The sequence below is a fragment of the Schistocerca gregaria genome, chromosome 3 (genome assembly GCF_023897955.1).
Source record: "Schistocerca gregaria isolate iqSchGreg1 chromosome 3, iqSchGreg1.2, whole genome shotgun sequence".
NCBI lineage: Eukaryota > Metazoa > Arthropoda > Insecta > Orthoptera > Acrididae > Schistocerca > Schistocerca gregaria.
In genome coordinates this window covers 272,717,758-272,734,759 of record NC_064922.1, presented here as the reverse complement: position 1 = coordinate 272,734,759, position 17,002 = coordinate 272,717,758, and the positions used below count along the sequence as shown (strand labels likewise).

Sequence of the window (17,002 nt, the reverse complement as noted above, 5' to 3'; positions counted from 1 at the left end):
GGTTTGAAGAGACATTTATAATACACAGAATATAAGTAATATCACCAAAGCACGTGGCACACACACACACACACACAAGCCAAAAGATTACAACTAATTTCCACCGTGAGATTAAATGCCACCTGGTGGTGCTAAGAATATGTGGCACAAGTGTTGACAAAGGACATATTGTGTTATTGCCCAAACAGCAAATCTGGTTGGCAGGTCATATGTTACTGTCATGAGCATCTATGGAATGTGGTTGTAGGACATTGAAACCACAAGTAGGGGACAAGGTGTTAAATGTCCACCACTGATCATAGGATGAGTAGGCTGAGGGCTTATCCACTCTGTAAAACAGGCAGGTGGCAATCTACAGTGTATCAGATAGCAGAGTACCTTCCTGTGCATCTTGTTGAACTTGGGGCTTTGCATCAGACAACCCCTAAGTGTTCCCACATTGAACCAACAACATCGCCAATTACAACTGCAGGTGGCATTGGATCATCTATATAGGGCCGTGGATCAACGGAAATATTTTGCCTGGTTTGATGAATCCCATGTCTTGTTACACCAGGCCAACCATCATATCTGGATACACTGTTATCCAGGCGAATGGCTTCTCGAAACATACACCTTGCCACGGACACAGGCTGTAGTTAGTTCATTAATATACTGTGGGGGGAGGGAGGCATTCACCTGGGCTTCCATGTTATCTGTGGTAGTAATAAAAGGCACCCTTACAACTGAGGACTACATAAACGTTTAGTGGGCCATCTGCATCCCTTCATACCTGATACCTTTCTTGACAGAAATTGCATCTTTCAGCAGAATAGCTGTGCATGTCACAAGGCCTGATTTGTGCTAGGTTTGAGGAGCACGACAGTGAACTTAAGTTCATTTCTTGGTCACTAAATTCACCTGATGTGCACCCAATAAACACATCTTTGATGCTGTGGGTACAAGCTCCATGCCCACAAACCTGCGACCTGTTATTTAAGGAATTACTTGAGTTGTGCGTAGAGATTGGTGGCACATACCTCTGGAAAACTACAGCACCCATAAGACATAACAATACAGCATCTACTCAACATTTTGTTCAGTAAGTCAATGTTTTCCTCCATCTTAAATTATGATCTAACCAAATTGCCTGAAACATTGTGTAAAATGTTTGTTTATTACTAAAGCTCCTTTAATTCTAGCATTATATTGTATCAGGCTATAGTTCTTACATCTCTAAAGCTCATCTATATCATTCTCTTGTCATTAACCACTCTGCTATTGTTGTAGACCATTTCCTGTATCTCTTGTTGTTAGAGAGACCTCCTGCTGTGAATCATCTTCATTGCATTCTTTTTAATTATAAGGCTAATATCATATGCAAACAACACTGGCTCTGCTGTCAATAAATTATATAGGAAATAATTTATAAAAACTAGAATAACAGAGGGCCTAAAATAGATTGGCAGAAATATTCAACTTAAACCAGTTGTAGGCAACCCGTTTGGATACCGTGTGTGTATAATTTTCTTAGCAGCAGTGTATCATTGATCAGATCAAATCTTTTAGTTAGTTATAGAAACAGTGCAGTATTTAATTCATCTTGGACTGTAGCTTTCAGGGTAAGTTAGGTAACATTTCATGCATGTAAATTCAGTTATTTTAGAAAAGCAAAATAATTGTGAAACTGGTCTATCATTTTGTGTGTGTTGTCTCTCATCCTAGTTACAAGCATGTAAACCAATAAAAATAAATATATCTAAAAACAAAGTTGATGTGGCTTACCAAACAAAAGCGCTGGCACGTCGATATATACACAAACACAAACATACACACAAAATTCAAGGTTTCGCAACCAACGGTTTCTTCTTCAAAAAAGAGGGAAGGAGAGGGAAAGACGAAAGGATGTGGGTTTTAAGGGAGAGGGTAAGGAGTCATTCCAATCCCGGGAGTGGAAAGACTTACCTTAAGGGGAATAAAGGACAGGTATACACTCGTGTGCACACACACACACACACACATCCATCCGCACATACACAGAGAAAATGTCCGCTTGTGTCTGTGTATGTACGGATGGATATGTGTGTGTGTGCGAGTGTATACCTGTCCTTTTTTCCCCTTAAGGTAAGTCTTTCCGCTCCCGGGATTGGAATGACTCCTTACTCTCTCCCTTAAAACCCACATCCTTTCGTCTTTCCCTCTCCTTCCCTCTTTCCTGAAGAAACAACCGTTGGTTGCGAAAGCTTGAATTTTGTGTGTAAGTTTGTGTTTGTTTGTGTATCTATCGACCTGCCAGCGCTTTTGTTTGGTAAGTCACATCAACTTTGTTTTTAGATATATTTTTCTCATGTGGAATGTTTCCCTCTATTATATTCACCAATAAAAAAAGAGCCACACATGAGAATAAGAGTGGTGTAGCAACAGTTACTCCTCTCTTTGCAAGTCAATTTCTTTCAAAAGGCATACTTGTAAGGTGCAGCTTTGAGGGAGGTTGCAGCAGGGCTTGCAGATTGGTCTTGATTTTTTTTGATAAAAAGATTATTAACAGTACAAAATTCTGTAGTCCATTTAATTTTCATGATTGAGATATTGCTGAAGTAATGTGCCAGTTATATAGCAAAAAGTTTTTCAGATTATTTGCTGCTTCACTGTGGAGAAAAGCAGTTAGCAAATATCTATTGTAGCATTCATTTTGATGAATTTTTGCCAGTGTACAGAACACCACAAATTGCCAACTATTTTTATTTATTTTTCAATTCAATAAACTTTACCAACAACTGTTCACTTTAAGATATTTTATTTTATTTCTATTGGTCCATTACGGCCAGGGGACATCGACTGGTAAATGCTTTTCAATTCAATGAACTTTACCAACAGCTGTTTGGCTGTAGTTGGCATAGAGTCACCAAGCCATACGACGGTTGGTAAAGTTTATTGAATTGAAAAGTACAAACCAGCCCATGTCCTTGGCAGTAATGGACCAACAGTGATTTTTATTTATTTTTTAATTTTTACTTGTGTTCTCGAAATGCTCTACATCTTTTCAAGGATACCAAAATAAACCCTTTCTTATTGTTGAAACTCTTAGATTGGTACTCACGCATAGAGGAGGTGTTTTGTGGCTGACAAGCATACTGAAAGAACACTGTTCTATATTATCACCTATCAGATCTTAACCTCCAGAGATGACAGGTGTGTGTGTGTGTGTGTGTGTGTGTGTGTGTGTGTGTGTGTGTGTGTGAGAGAGAGAGAGAGAGATGAAGGACTTAGTTTGATAGCTGATAATATCTAGCAGTCTTCTTTCCATTTGCCTGTGTGCCATTCAGTGCCTCCTCTGTGCGATGAGTAGCAATTTAACCATTTCAGTTGTTCTTGTTCCATCACAATTTTCCATTGTTGACCAAAATTTTGTAACGTACTTACTTTTACCATAGTTCAAATGATAGTTATTGTGATTTTAGCCATGTTTACATATGTTTTGATCTGTCAGTTCCCAGTACAATCAGTACATCATGTCTGTTAACAGGTACTCGAAACATGTTTCCAGAAGTATACTCTATCACAGCTCTTTCTGAATTTCAATGGAGGAAAAGACTGCACTGTTCTTTTGCATTTGGTGCATGCAGTAATGCAAAAGCATTTTCCAAATAAAAACTCTGATGTCAAATTATTGACTTTGTACATAAGACCAGATGACCCTTTTCCTGAAGTGGAGGCCTTCATTGAAGAAAGTGTTCAGAGGTAATATATTAGAAATATTCATTGGTGCTTCTAAAATGGTGGAAAAACCTTTGCTTGATATGATGTAATTGTTCTACCCAGTGAACTAGTATAAAATTCTTGCATTTCTACCTGGGTGAGCTAATTGAAAACGTGTGATGTGTAGGTTAGTATACAGTAGTTGAATAGCAGCTCCAAATTCAGATTCAGCATAACTCACTATCACGTTCATACTTCAGAAACAACTGTTCTAGGACATGATTATGCAGACACTCTTTAAAGGTGTAACTTAACACTTGTTGAAACATTTGGTAATAAAATTGTATGGAGCTGGAGCTGCTACTTAAATATTGTAAACCTTTAGAGATGCTGTACATGCTTGTGTCTTAAACTAACCATAGTCAAAACAATTCATACTGTGAAGAGTGTCACTCTGCTTGTCTGGCACCTGTGTGATCTAAATGTAGGCAATGCTGCCTCCTTTCAGTGTTGTGGGGCAGGTGGATGGAGTGGAGAGACTGTATTCAGTCCTGGCACAGAGTCAATCAGGCTCTACCTGACATACCATCTGTATGTTCTTTGCACGGTTGACTTAAATGTATTATGGCCAATAACAGTCCCCACCAGAGCTCAGTTAGTATTCTTTATATGCCTATCAACGGCTCTGCTCAGGACCTGATACCATCCATTAAGCATTGTGAATACACTTAGTTGAGAAACATGCAGATGGGACATGAGGTGCAGGCTGACACTGGTCTTGTTTGAAGTTGAGTGTGGCCATCTGCCCTGTTCCCATCCCTACCCTCGCCTATAAGACACAGATGTCACCCTGAAACTTTGGTAGATGTTTGAGAGAGTGACTTTCATTGCAAATTTGTGCCTTCTTAATGAGCTTATATATTGAGATATCTGAGAAATTTATACTGAACTGTTTCTCATTTTTAAGTTATGTATTTTTCCCCACATTTTTATTACGTTTTAGGTCATATTCTGGTAGTCACTTATGCTATGTGTATCTTTTAAGACCATATTAATTCATGCATATTGCAGCCTGGGACATGTTAATTTGCACTCTTTTGATAGTTATGCTGCAGACTGTCATGTTTCTGTGTTACATATTCCTCCACACTGTGTGTGTTTTTCATCAAAGAGCCTCAGCAACACAATTATGGAATTAAAGCTTGAGATCTGTGGAGCACACACAGATACATGAAAGCATAAGATAAAGCCAGTAAGTTATGCAAAGTGCCAATATAAAAAGTTGGAAAGAAAACTCAGTCTCTTGAAAGTGAAAGTTTCCTTTTTAAAAACAAAATATAAAGCGCAAATGAGAGAAATTTGTAGGTAGATAGCAAAGATAAAAGGGAGAAAGGGAAATCATTTGGACCACATAAATGATGGAGAGGCGAATGATACACAGGACAGAATGTAAATTGTAGCAAGCAGTAATTAAAGTTTAGCATGAATGTTAACTGTCGTATTACAGTTTTCTGCTTTATCTGAATGACCTGAATGTTACTTGATGTGGAATTCCAGTAATTTGTTTATGTCTTATGTTTCTGACAACTTCCTAAAATTTTTACTTTCCATTTTTATTTATTTATTTTTTTAATTTCCACAATACTTTTCACTGTTGGAATCCTTACCGCCAAAGCTGAAAGAAGAATCTCATTTGCTGCACCCTTCTAATCTTTCTGCTATGTTATATTCTGCACTTTTACTATTTCTGAAATAAATTCACATTCATAATTTGTTATTTTTATTATATAGTCATATAATTCAAGTGTACAGGGTGTCCTCAGTACATTTATTTTGTTTCCAGTATGAACTGTTTTATTGGTTTCTCTCGCCATTTTGTCATTGCACTTGTGGATAAACTGTTCAGTTTGTAACACTGATTGCAGAATTATTTCCAGATATTGTTAATCTTCACCGTTATCGTTTCCATACTTATTACTGTGCCACAAATGCCAAATTTTGAGAAATAGTCTGTGGTATCTGAACAGGCAGGCAGCATCTGACTAATTTAATTATTTCAGCCATGTAAAGATAGGAGTACTTCTACTTATCAGGCAGCTGCAGACATAAGCCCAAACCAATGGTGTCACACATGCTAGTTTTTGAGATACTTTTTCTGAGCTGTATTACAGCTGTTTGTCGTTTTATTTTTCTTATTTAATATTTTATGGTTCTTGTGTTTAGTTCATCAGTATGCAATTTTTGTTGGCTCCTTGTAGGATGATTTATGTTCAGTTTTATTTCTGTCTGACCTGTCATTCCATTCATCATCAGTAGCAGCATCCATTTGACAATATGAAATCCACAGGCAGATAAAGACCTTCAAACTTTTCCATGTATTATCAGTTTCAGATAATACACGTACACGTTACTTTTCCATGTTTAACAATGTTGTCTACACTCCTTACATTAGGTTGTTATCTTGGTGTTTTTTTACCTCCTAGAATAAAGCAAAGATCTTCCTTGATGCATGTACCATCTACATCCCTAGTTATTTGTCTCACCCATCTCCATATCATTTTCATTACTGTCATTATTATATCTTCCATTCCAGTCTGTCCAGTGTTTCATTTATTTTCCTGGCTCTTGTAGTAGTTCCCAACAGGTATCTGTTCATTGCTTGTTGATCAGTGCACATTTTTTGAAAGATTTGTGCATTGAAAATCCATATCATTCCCGTAAGCCGAAACTGGCAGCACACAGATCAAACTTTCTGTTTCGGGCACAAAGTAAGTCTTGAAAACTCTATATAGTTTACCAATAACACTTTATGGCATTATCTGATGGAAGCTTATTAGGGTGAACTGGATACTAAACAACCAGCTAATTAGCTGTGCAAGAACACCACGATAGCATCCAGTATCTGATACATCACAATTTTTCTGTGTTTTACTGTATAATGCAATATTTTTCTGACCCTGCACATCATGTGCATTATTATTCATACTTTCTGTGTATTGAATACAGTCACATACACAACTGTAAAATATGGATAAAATTAAAAAGCATCAATACCAGGATTGTCTGAGCTGCTTAGAAGACATCTTGCCCTTTGGTGGACTGAGGACTGTCTCTCTACAATAAGTGGCAGCTATCGGCAGAAAATCTTGTAGTCTTTCATGAAGCAAGGGTAAAAGCCTCTACTGCAATTAAATGTGACAGTAGCAGATGCGGCAGAAGTTCCTGAATTCACTCAACCATTCTACTTCAACAACCATAGTAAGAAAGTTAATCAGAAGGCTCTCTAGCAAAGGAAGACCATGGTCAGAGCTATGCTGAAAGGAGGGGAGGCCTCTGTCCTCTTCCAGTGACATGTTCTGAGAAACGGCAGATTATTTTTGCCAGATAACATCTAATAATACCCACGATTCCACTTTTTGAGTTCATAAAGAGGTTGTGGAAAGGGAGCATTTGGACTTCAGCACCATCAACCAGGAATTTTACAAATTTCACTTCCTAATTTACAGCTATAATGACCTTATCAATGGGGCATTAAACCCTAATCATTCTTCTTGTCCTGCCTTCTCCATATGGGTATTGAGATCCTGTGCATCAATGTCTAATGACACAGCTTCAAGGTCGAATACTATTCTGTATAGCATGTTGCAACATTTAAATATAAGTTACAAGATCTCTACATTGTCATCCACCTATCACAGTGTTGCTGTGATGACACAGATGGTGAACCACCGTTTGGTGTTGCTTCTTGGTACCAGACTTTCCCCATCCTCTTTTAGAGGTAGTTAAGGAGCCACTGTTCAACTTTTGACAGCCTAACTCACATTGAGGCTGTTATATAAGAGCCGCCTCTATTCAGGTAACACTTCATTTGCATCTTTTTCAACATTGAAAAAGCTTATGATACCTCTTGGTAATATGACCTCTTAATTTTTGATGGAAAACTCCATGGTTGTCACACTTGAAAGTGGAAGAGCACTACCCATGGTTCAACATTCATGCAAAGTGCAGTCAGCATTACAGATGACATTGTCTAGCATAATTACTGTAATGACTATAGAGCACATGTTTATGGTTCAGAGAAGAGCAGCCAAGCCATTTGCAATTTGAACTAATGGGGAGCTTAGAAGTTTAGCTTTGGCAAATATAAAAAAAAATTGATTGACAGGTTGGAGTAAGTTCCCACCCTGGTTAGTATTGAAGCCCGAGGCGATTTTAAAATTGACTGAGTGCAAGAAAACTTGTACTGCTGTGCAACACGTGCTTATACACTGGCGCACTCAGTGATTAATTTTGTGGATGATAAGTAATGAAAGTGGATCCTGCCAGGTGGATATTAACAGCATTACCACCTTTACTGTTGCAAGCCATTGTATATCATCATGCTACAAATCTAAATACATTTGTGCATGTTCCATCTGAAGATGAGTCTGAAAAGAATCAAAAATTAGTTTATGGAAATAAATAAATATTTCACGAGTGACTGGCCAGATTTATTTGTATTCAATTAATATGGAGTCCCAGTGTTCTAAAATATCTGTTATGGTAAGATTAATCTGAACCATAGGATGTGATGTGAATTATTAATGCCACAGCAGTGATTTTATGATTTGTGTAGCCATTCACATTTACATAGTGTGAGGATTGATATTTGCAAAGTGTTTCTTTTTCCAGGACAGGTACCAGCCTGTTGAATAAAAAAGGGGAGAGCAGGGTGGGGGTGTTCTGCTAGTACATATGATAGATAGTATAGTATCATTTTCTCATGGATTCTACAAATGTGGTATATGAAAGAATGAAAGATACAGGGTGGATGCATCCAGGATTGTTAGATGTGTTTGCTGATTTGAGCATAGCAATGCACCAGACATTAGGGAGCTGTCCACTTTTGTTGAAGAGTTCTAGTAGTTGTTGTTTGATTTTAGTTCCTAAACGTTTTTCTAGGATATTGTTTAAGCCTTTTGGAATTTAGTTTGGAGGGTTTTCAAATGATTTTCTGTTTTCCAAAAGCTGGTTGGCAATTGGTTTTGTTCATAGAAGCTTACAGCCTCATTTAGATAGTATACTTTCCAACTAGAGTTCTAGAAAACTTCAGCACAATCATAGACAGTATCTGTGTAGCTTCTTCTCTACTTGATGGGTGCAATGTGAGAATAATTAATAATGGCTTGTCAGACAATGATTCACAAATGGTAATATTGACAGGAATAAAGGCAAGATCATATCCCAAGGTAGTAAAAGAAAGACTTAGAGATAAGAATCCATTTGCAGAGCTGACATTTAAGGCCAGTCTCGGAGTTCTAATGTGGCAAGAAGTCTAGAATACAGATGATCTGTATGACAGAAAAAACCATTTCTTGAAACCTTTATCACTTTCTTTAATAACACTTTCCTGTTAATATTAATAGGTGTTAATATTAATATATGTAGCACTAATAAACATCCAATTCGGATGACTAATGGCATAGAATATAAGTATGAGAAAACGCTACCTGTATCATAATATGGAGCACTGTTACAGAATTTTACTACAGGCATACTGCAAAGTGCTGAGGGATATCACACAAGCTGAAACATTGCATTACATCAAGAGACTAGAAAGCATGCAGAACAAAATTAAAATTATTTGGTGAATTGTATCAGAGTGGAATGTGGGTGCTCAACATATTTAACCTCTCTTGTCTCAATATGAAACTGTTAGTGATCCACCAGAGTTGTGCAAAATATTTAATAATCACTTGTTGTCAGTAACCAGCAAGTTAAATCATAATTTTGTTAGTACAGTTGAATATGTAGAACTCTTGAAAACTGGTGTTCCAAGGCAACAGTATCAATGCAGCTACAGTAAATCAGCAAAAATGAAAGTTCATCAGTTGTTACATCATTAAAGAATAGAGACTTCCATGAGTATGATGAAATTTCAAGTAGTATCATGAACATGAGTGTACCATATATTTTTTCTGTACTTAGTCACCTGTGCTATGTTTTTCAGGTGTGATCATTTTCCAGATTGATTAAAATACCCATCAGTGAAACTACTTTATACCAGGATGCAAAAGATATTGTAGCCAGTTACGGGGCAATTTCTTTGCTACTGGTGTCGCAAAAGTTTTTGAGAAAAAATGTACAGGGAGTTGTGGCAAATTTTGGTACACATAATTTGCTGTTAGACAATGCTTGGTTTCACAAAGGGACAATCCACAGAAAATTCTATGTTTTATTTTTGTGCGACACACTAGCAGGGCTATACAATAGGTTGAGGACAGTAGGCATTTTCTGTTATTTTAATAAAGCATTTGATTGTACGGACCATATAATAATACCGGGTGGTTTATAATTAAACTTTCCTTATTTAACAGAATATGACATGGAAACTAATTACTGTAAGAGTACCAAACTTGGTAGCATTAATGTCTTGAGTATGAGATGCATGATTTCCATGTGTCACAGTGCCACCGTCCAGTTCCAACTATGGCCATCAGGTGCCATGATCAGTTACCGTGATTCATAGTCTCACACATCTGACCAGTCACAGTGCACTTGTTGACATGTCAACATGAGCTTGGGCAAAAGTACCAGGGCATTATTAGTGAAGCTCTATGATCAAAACAACAGTAATGCTGCAGCTGCACTTTGTGAATGTTGTTAGATGAAAGGATTATGGGAGGGTTCCTCTTTCTCCACCTGCTGTGTGGAGCATCATGAAGAAGTTAAAATCAATTGGAGAACTGGACGTCACTCCAGGATAGGGCAATGACTGGTTGCACCACAGGTGGTTGATGAAATTGCTGTTGCTATGGCCGACAATGCTGTGTGAAATTCCCAATCGTCAGGCTATACGTCTGCTGTGTCATGACAGGTGAACATCCCTTGGTCCACTGTACGGAAGGTGCTCCTAACCATTCTCAAATGGTATTCGGACAAGATCCATATTGTACAGCAACTTGCACCACAGGGTGCTCAATGACATGTTAACTTCATTCTCCACTTTCTCGCAAGGATGATGAGGGCCGACACCAGACCACCCTATGGACAGACAAAGCTCATTTTTCTCTGACGGGTGAGGTGAACACACATGATTGCCATGTGTGGGGATCATCACCTCCAGTCACTGTGCATGGAGTTCCTCTGAGTGGTGAACGTGTCTCTGCTTCACAACTATGTTCATCAGTGGTCCTTTCGTTTTTTGAACGGATTGGAGCTCAAGGACCAAAGACGTGTAATGTGACTGGCCAGCATTACTGCAATATGTTTCACCAGCATGTCATACCAGCCCTAATGCAGAGAGAGGCATTGAACTCAACAGTTTTCATGCAAGATGGGGCCCCACCGCACATCACTCATGAATTCACCTACTTCTCCAAAACACATTTGGATATGATCAAATTATCAGCCAATCAATTCCAAATGCTTATTCAGCATTATCACCTGATCTCGCTCTGTGATTTCTGGTTGTGGGGCCACCTGAAGGGCAGGATTTACCAGGGAACATACACAAATAAATTACTCCAAGTAAAATAACTGTTATTTATTGTAACTCACGAAATACCTTAACATGAACTCTATTGCAAAAATATCCACACAACAGAAATGTAGCCCTTGACAAATTATCACCAGCAGCACTGTTCTCCAGAGACTAAGTCCTTTGCAGAAATGCAGTACTTGGGCTGTGGTTGTTCCAGTAACAAGTATGTTTACTGACAGGACACATTCTAGTATGGCATTTCTCAATAGTCCATGGCACTTGTGGCATCTTTGTAACAATGATTGTTGACAAATACAACTGTTGACTGTAGAATGTGACTGGCTCTACAGCTCTCAGGCCGTAGCTTATAACATCACACGGATGGCTAGATTGTATCCATGATTGATTGTCATTGCCAGAAGAAATGAGCTGCTCATCCATTGGCTCTCCAGGCTGGATGATGTCATCACCGTCCCTTGTTGGTGTCTGTGGGAGGTGTGGCAAAGTAGTTCCTTCACTGGAGGCAAGTTTCATTGAACAACCAACCAGACTTGGGTGTCTCACTATCTTGCCCAACAACTGTAAACACACTGATGCGAGAAGGGATGTATCTGGCTGGGGTAGTATGAGGATTCAACACTCCTCCATGTTTAACAGTGGAATTCCTTTTTCACTTCTCAATATTGACACCTTTGCTTCTTCAGTGGAGATTTTCTGTCTCAGATAGTCCATAATACGTAAGTATTTGAAACAAAACTGTGATGAAATGCACTGCACACCTTTTTGTCTTTTCTGACTCTAGTGTGTTGAACCATGGTATTAGCCCAGTCAACAAACACCAAAAGAGGTCATCTCGGGGGAGAGGGGGGGGGGGGGGGGGGCAAAAACTTTGTGTATTCACTTTTTTTTTTTTAAGTGACTGATGACCTCAGTGGTTTAGTCCCATAGGATCTTACCACAAATATCCAGTTTTCACAAATTTTTGTGCTGTGATAGGGTGGAGTGTCGTGAGCAACATACTAGAAATCATGACTGGTCTGGCATTTATGTCAACTGTTTATGTTCAAAAATATTTCCCAGTACAAAATTATACTGCAGTAAATTCATACAAAAAGAGTCAATCATTTTTTTTCAACTAGATATTTTACAACTGTTACTTGCCATAGTCATTGCAATCGTGCAATCAAATATTAAGTTTGTCCCCCCTCCTTCTGCATATGGAAAAGATGTCATATTTCTTTGTGTTAACCATAAACTGCTAGTTCCTGCACTAGGTGCTAATTGTCATTATGTCCTCTTGCATTTCACTACAATGGTCCAGCATTGCATTTTTAGTGTAAACAATATTAAATGCCACTTTATGGTAGTTTATGTGTGTGTGGGTGTGTGTGTGTGTGTGTGTGTGTGTGTGTGTGTGTGTGTGTGAGAGAGAGAGAGAGAGAGAGAGAGAGAGATTGATTGATTCTGATTGGTGAACTTTAATTTCTATTTTAGAATAAAGTCTTTTGTTTTGCACATTCTGTAACATCAGAAATTCATCCAAGACAGGTGAAGGTTTTTCTTCATTTCCAACAGTGAAGGTATGAATAGATGAATTCAGATGTGCTCTTATTTCTCTTGAAAGTCTGTGAGAAGGATGTCTCAAAACAACAGTCACCAATAAGACCCCTGACAAAGTCCATATTGGTGTCAGTTAATGAAAACTGCTGTCTGATGGAAATTTTGAAATAACCACTGGCAAAAATGTTGCATATAACACTTGTTAAAATGTTTTATTACAGCACTGTTACCTAGCTCAAAACATGAGAGCTTTCCATCATAAGTATACACCAGAAAGCCAACATTTACATATGGTATCGGGTGAACAGTAGTTACAGGTGTACGAAATGCTTTGCCCATAAAGGTTATTTGGCAGGGTGGATTTTCTGCAAGGAGCTGTAAATTAATTCGACATATCAGGTGCCTAATTTCTTCCATCCTCTACAGGAGAATATTCCACTGGGTACATTGCCTCAAATGGTTTCTGCCATAATCATATCATGACTTTGGCATGTGACAATCATTCTGGGACTACTTTTTCATTGTCTACAGCATCTAATAGCACCTGTAGCTGTGGCAATTTTGGTGCCTTGTAACATGCTAAGACCAGAGCCTACTCATGTGGGACAGTGGCTTTGTAGCCCGTAGTACAGAAATGGTTACTTGGTGTTTCCCTAGTCCACTGGTAGTTTTAGTCCATCACTACTGTCTATTGTATCTGTTTGTTGTGACACTCATTAGTAGCCAACAGTGCTCCTTGCTAGTGGTGTGTTGTTGCCTATAGCAGTAGACTCTCATGGCATTGACTTTGCCTAAATTGATATACTCACTCTTGACATGGTGGCAGGTCAAAAGTCTAGTGCTGTCATGACCCCAGAGCTAGTCAGATGACTCAAAATTGCCATGATATGCACTAATTACATGTTTTGTCCATTGTGTCTCAGATGTGTCACTTACAGCCAGTGCAAGGTGTTACAGTATCCCAACCATGTGACTTTCTAAACTAGTTCATTAGTCACAGTGACAAAACATACAGGGTGTGGTAGATAAGTAATGAGACTGGCCGCCGCGCGGCGCCCCAGTCGCTCGCAGGGCGGTCTCCATCTGTACGTCACGTGGTGGGGGATCTGTGCTAACAATAGAACCGGTTCGCAGTCGCGTCGGAGCTCTGGTGCAGTGAGGGTCAAGCTTCGCGTATTACATTGTTTGTGTGCCCGTCACACTTGTGAAAATGCTGAAGATGGATTGCTCGATAGAACAGCGGTATGCAATCAAATTTTGCTTTCGCTTGGGCAAAATTGCTTCGGAAACTTTTGCTATGATTACGGAGGCCTACAAAGAAGACTCCCTATCAAGAGCTCAAGTGTTCCGGTGGTTTAATGAATTTAAAAATGGGAGGGAATCCGTTGAAGACATGGAACGATCTGGACACCCTTCAACGAGTCGTGTGGATGAAACGGTGGCCAAAGTGAAAGAACTCCTGGACTCCGACCATCGTTTAAGTCTCAAAATGATCGCCGATGAGGTCTCCGTGAATAAATTTATGGTTCACCAAATTGTTACGCAAGTTTTGATGATGAGGAAAGTTTGCGCAAAATTCGTTCCCTGAGTGCTCACCGCCGAACAAAACCAACAACGAGTGGACGTTTGCCGTGAGATGTTGAATTATTTGGAAAATAATCCAGACTTTTTAGACAACGTAGTAACAGGCGACGAATCGTGGACATTCCAGTACGACCAGGAGACGAAAGCCCAGAGCTCGGAGTGGCACACACTGGCATCCCTGTGGCCGAAGAAAGCAAGAATGTCAAAGTCCCGCATCAAGACAATGCTGATTGTGTTTTTCGACAAGCGGAGGTTAATTCACAAAGAGTTTGTCCCTCAGGGAAAGAATGTCAATGCCGAATTCTACAAAGAAGTCCTTCATCGATTGCACAGAGCCGTCAAACGGAAGCGACAGGACCTTGCTCAACGCTGGCGTCTCCACCACGACAATGCTCCGGCGCACACGGCGTTCCTCGTGAGCTCCTACTTGACCCGAATTGGAGTTGAAATTTTGCCACAGCCACCATACAGCCCTGACTTGAGTCGTCCTGATTTCTTCCTATTTCCAAAGGTCAAAAGATGCCTGAAGGGTCATCGTTTCGATGATATTCCGAACATCCAACATGCTGTCACGAAGGCACTAACTGGGATAACTCAAACGGACTACAGTCTGGCCTATGAAGCTTGGAAAACGCGCTGGCAATGTTGTGTCAACACCCAAGGCGAGTACTTTGAAGAATATTAACGTTTTGTACAAATTGGATCAATAAATTTGTTTTTCTAGACTGAGTCTCATTACTTATCTACCACACCCTGTAGTAGCTATCCCTTCCCAGTTGCCTGTAAGTGTAAGTGCTTCATTGATTGTAAATACATGACAGTATATTTATATATTACAAGCACATACTGTCATATGATGGTTGAACACATTTTTTAAGCAATATGTATGAACTGAGGTGCCAGTAACCATTGCAGATAGTGCGGTTTCCAGGTGTACAGAGTTGAGAGCTGCAACGACTGGGCATGGGTGTCCTTTGTTGAGAGAACACGGAAAGTGAATTGTGAGTCTGACAAGTGCTTAGTTATAGTGTCAAAAATAGGTACTAGTATTAGTTGTATTGCACAGTGGCTAAATGAGATAATTTCAAAGTCCAATTTTTCTGTAACTGTCGTCGGACAGTGCCTTGTGATTTGGAAATAATAAATATGAATGTGATGCAAACTCTACTCTTGAAAATGTTTTAGAATTTATTATTTTCAAGCATAATTTTGGGGAATATCGTGAATGAACTGGAAAAGATAACAGGCCTTAAGAACATGAATGAACTTTATTGGTAATAGGTTTCAAGATCAATTGTTCTGCTAACAGTGTATTAGCTGCTCTATATTTTACTTTTTTTACAGTTATTAGTTTACAATGATCCATAAAGCATAAAGCAGAGCTAATTTCTAATACTGTTCTGAAATGCTCAATAAACAGTACTAAAAGTCCGCGCAGAAAATAAAACAGAAAATTCTGTGAAAGCGAAATCCTGATTTGGGTTTGTTTTATTTTGTTTTCAAACAGAAGTGAAACTTAATGGAACTCATTTATACTTCTTCTGCTAACACTACCTCCACATGCGAAGGATGTTGACGCCTTTAATTACAGTTGTGTTGCACAAAGCCACAACCACATTATTTCAAAGTTTTGGCTATGGGCTGTGAACTGTACAGGGATTGAAAAAGTTAACCATAAATACTTGCTGAGCAGACATTCTTTTTACAGGTGCTTTTCAACAAAGGAGAACCAATAAAATGGTTTCATAAACAGCTGATGAATACCATTCTCGGTTTTAAGGAACTAGATCTGAGACCACAGTCACTGAGGAAGATTTGAAAAGTTGTTCTCCCAAAGGAGCACCCACTAAGACCTCTAGCATAAAGCACAGGAGACACAAGAACCTTGTGGAGTATTTCATCCCAGAAAAAGTACCATTCATTTTACATAAATCTGCCTCACAAAGAGTAGACTCAAAGCAGTCATCAATATAAAAACAGCTTTAGAAAGAAGAATGCTTTGAATATCTGGGCAAGGTTTCTGAGACAGACTCTAAATGAGAAGAATAGACATAAAATTTTGGATTTTTGCACTAATTTATGTTTGAACATGAAATAATTCTGTACTAAGTTTGTGTCATTCTTTTGTGTCTGAGAAAGCCGAAGGAGGTACATGCATTGTCTTATTAAGAATTCCTTGAACTTTATCCAAGTAGTACATATTCAGCATATTTCAGTCTTTAGCATAAGTAATCATTGTACAGATGAAGTCAAAAATTACATTGCAAGTAAGATTAAATTCAGCCAGAAGGAATGCTATGTAATTGCTGAAGTGTGCAATTCATTTTGTCAAAATGCAGTAAAATCCAATTACATCCTTTTGCATCGAGGTGCCTCAGTTATTTTAATCTCTCATTTGTGATGGTCCATGTCACAAAAGTGAGTGTACTTAATTCATGAATTGTTATTATTTTCATTTTTACTTATTCATGAACTGCGACTATTTTCATTTCTACTTCATTAATTCTTTTTTATAGTGTCATTAGCTGTCTGATTTCTGCACCATTTCCTGTAGTCTGTTTCTTTTTATTTCTCATTTCCAAAAAACAGAAAACTATGTGTAGATGACTGGGAGAGAAACTACAACGCTAGATGAGCTCTTTGTATAGCAACACTGTCCTTCACATAGAGGAAGATACAGTGAGGCAACAGTTATGGGGAAACGACACAACAATCATT

General features: G+C 38.7%; 1 protein-coding gene across 1 annotated transcript in view; it reads left to right on the top strand.

The window, feature by feature from the left end:
• Positions 1-17,002, top strand: part of LOC126354662 (FAD synthase-like) — an 81,211-nt gene that overhangs the window by 13,518 nt on the left and 50,691 nt on the right. Inside the window, exon 2 of the mRNA XM_050004442.1 lies at positions 3,506-3,720. Coding sequence (XP_049860399.1) covers positions 3,506-3,720 — 215 coding nt within the window. The remainder of the gene's footprint in view (positions 1-3,505; positions 3,721-17,002) is intronic.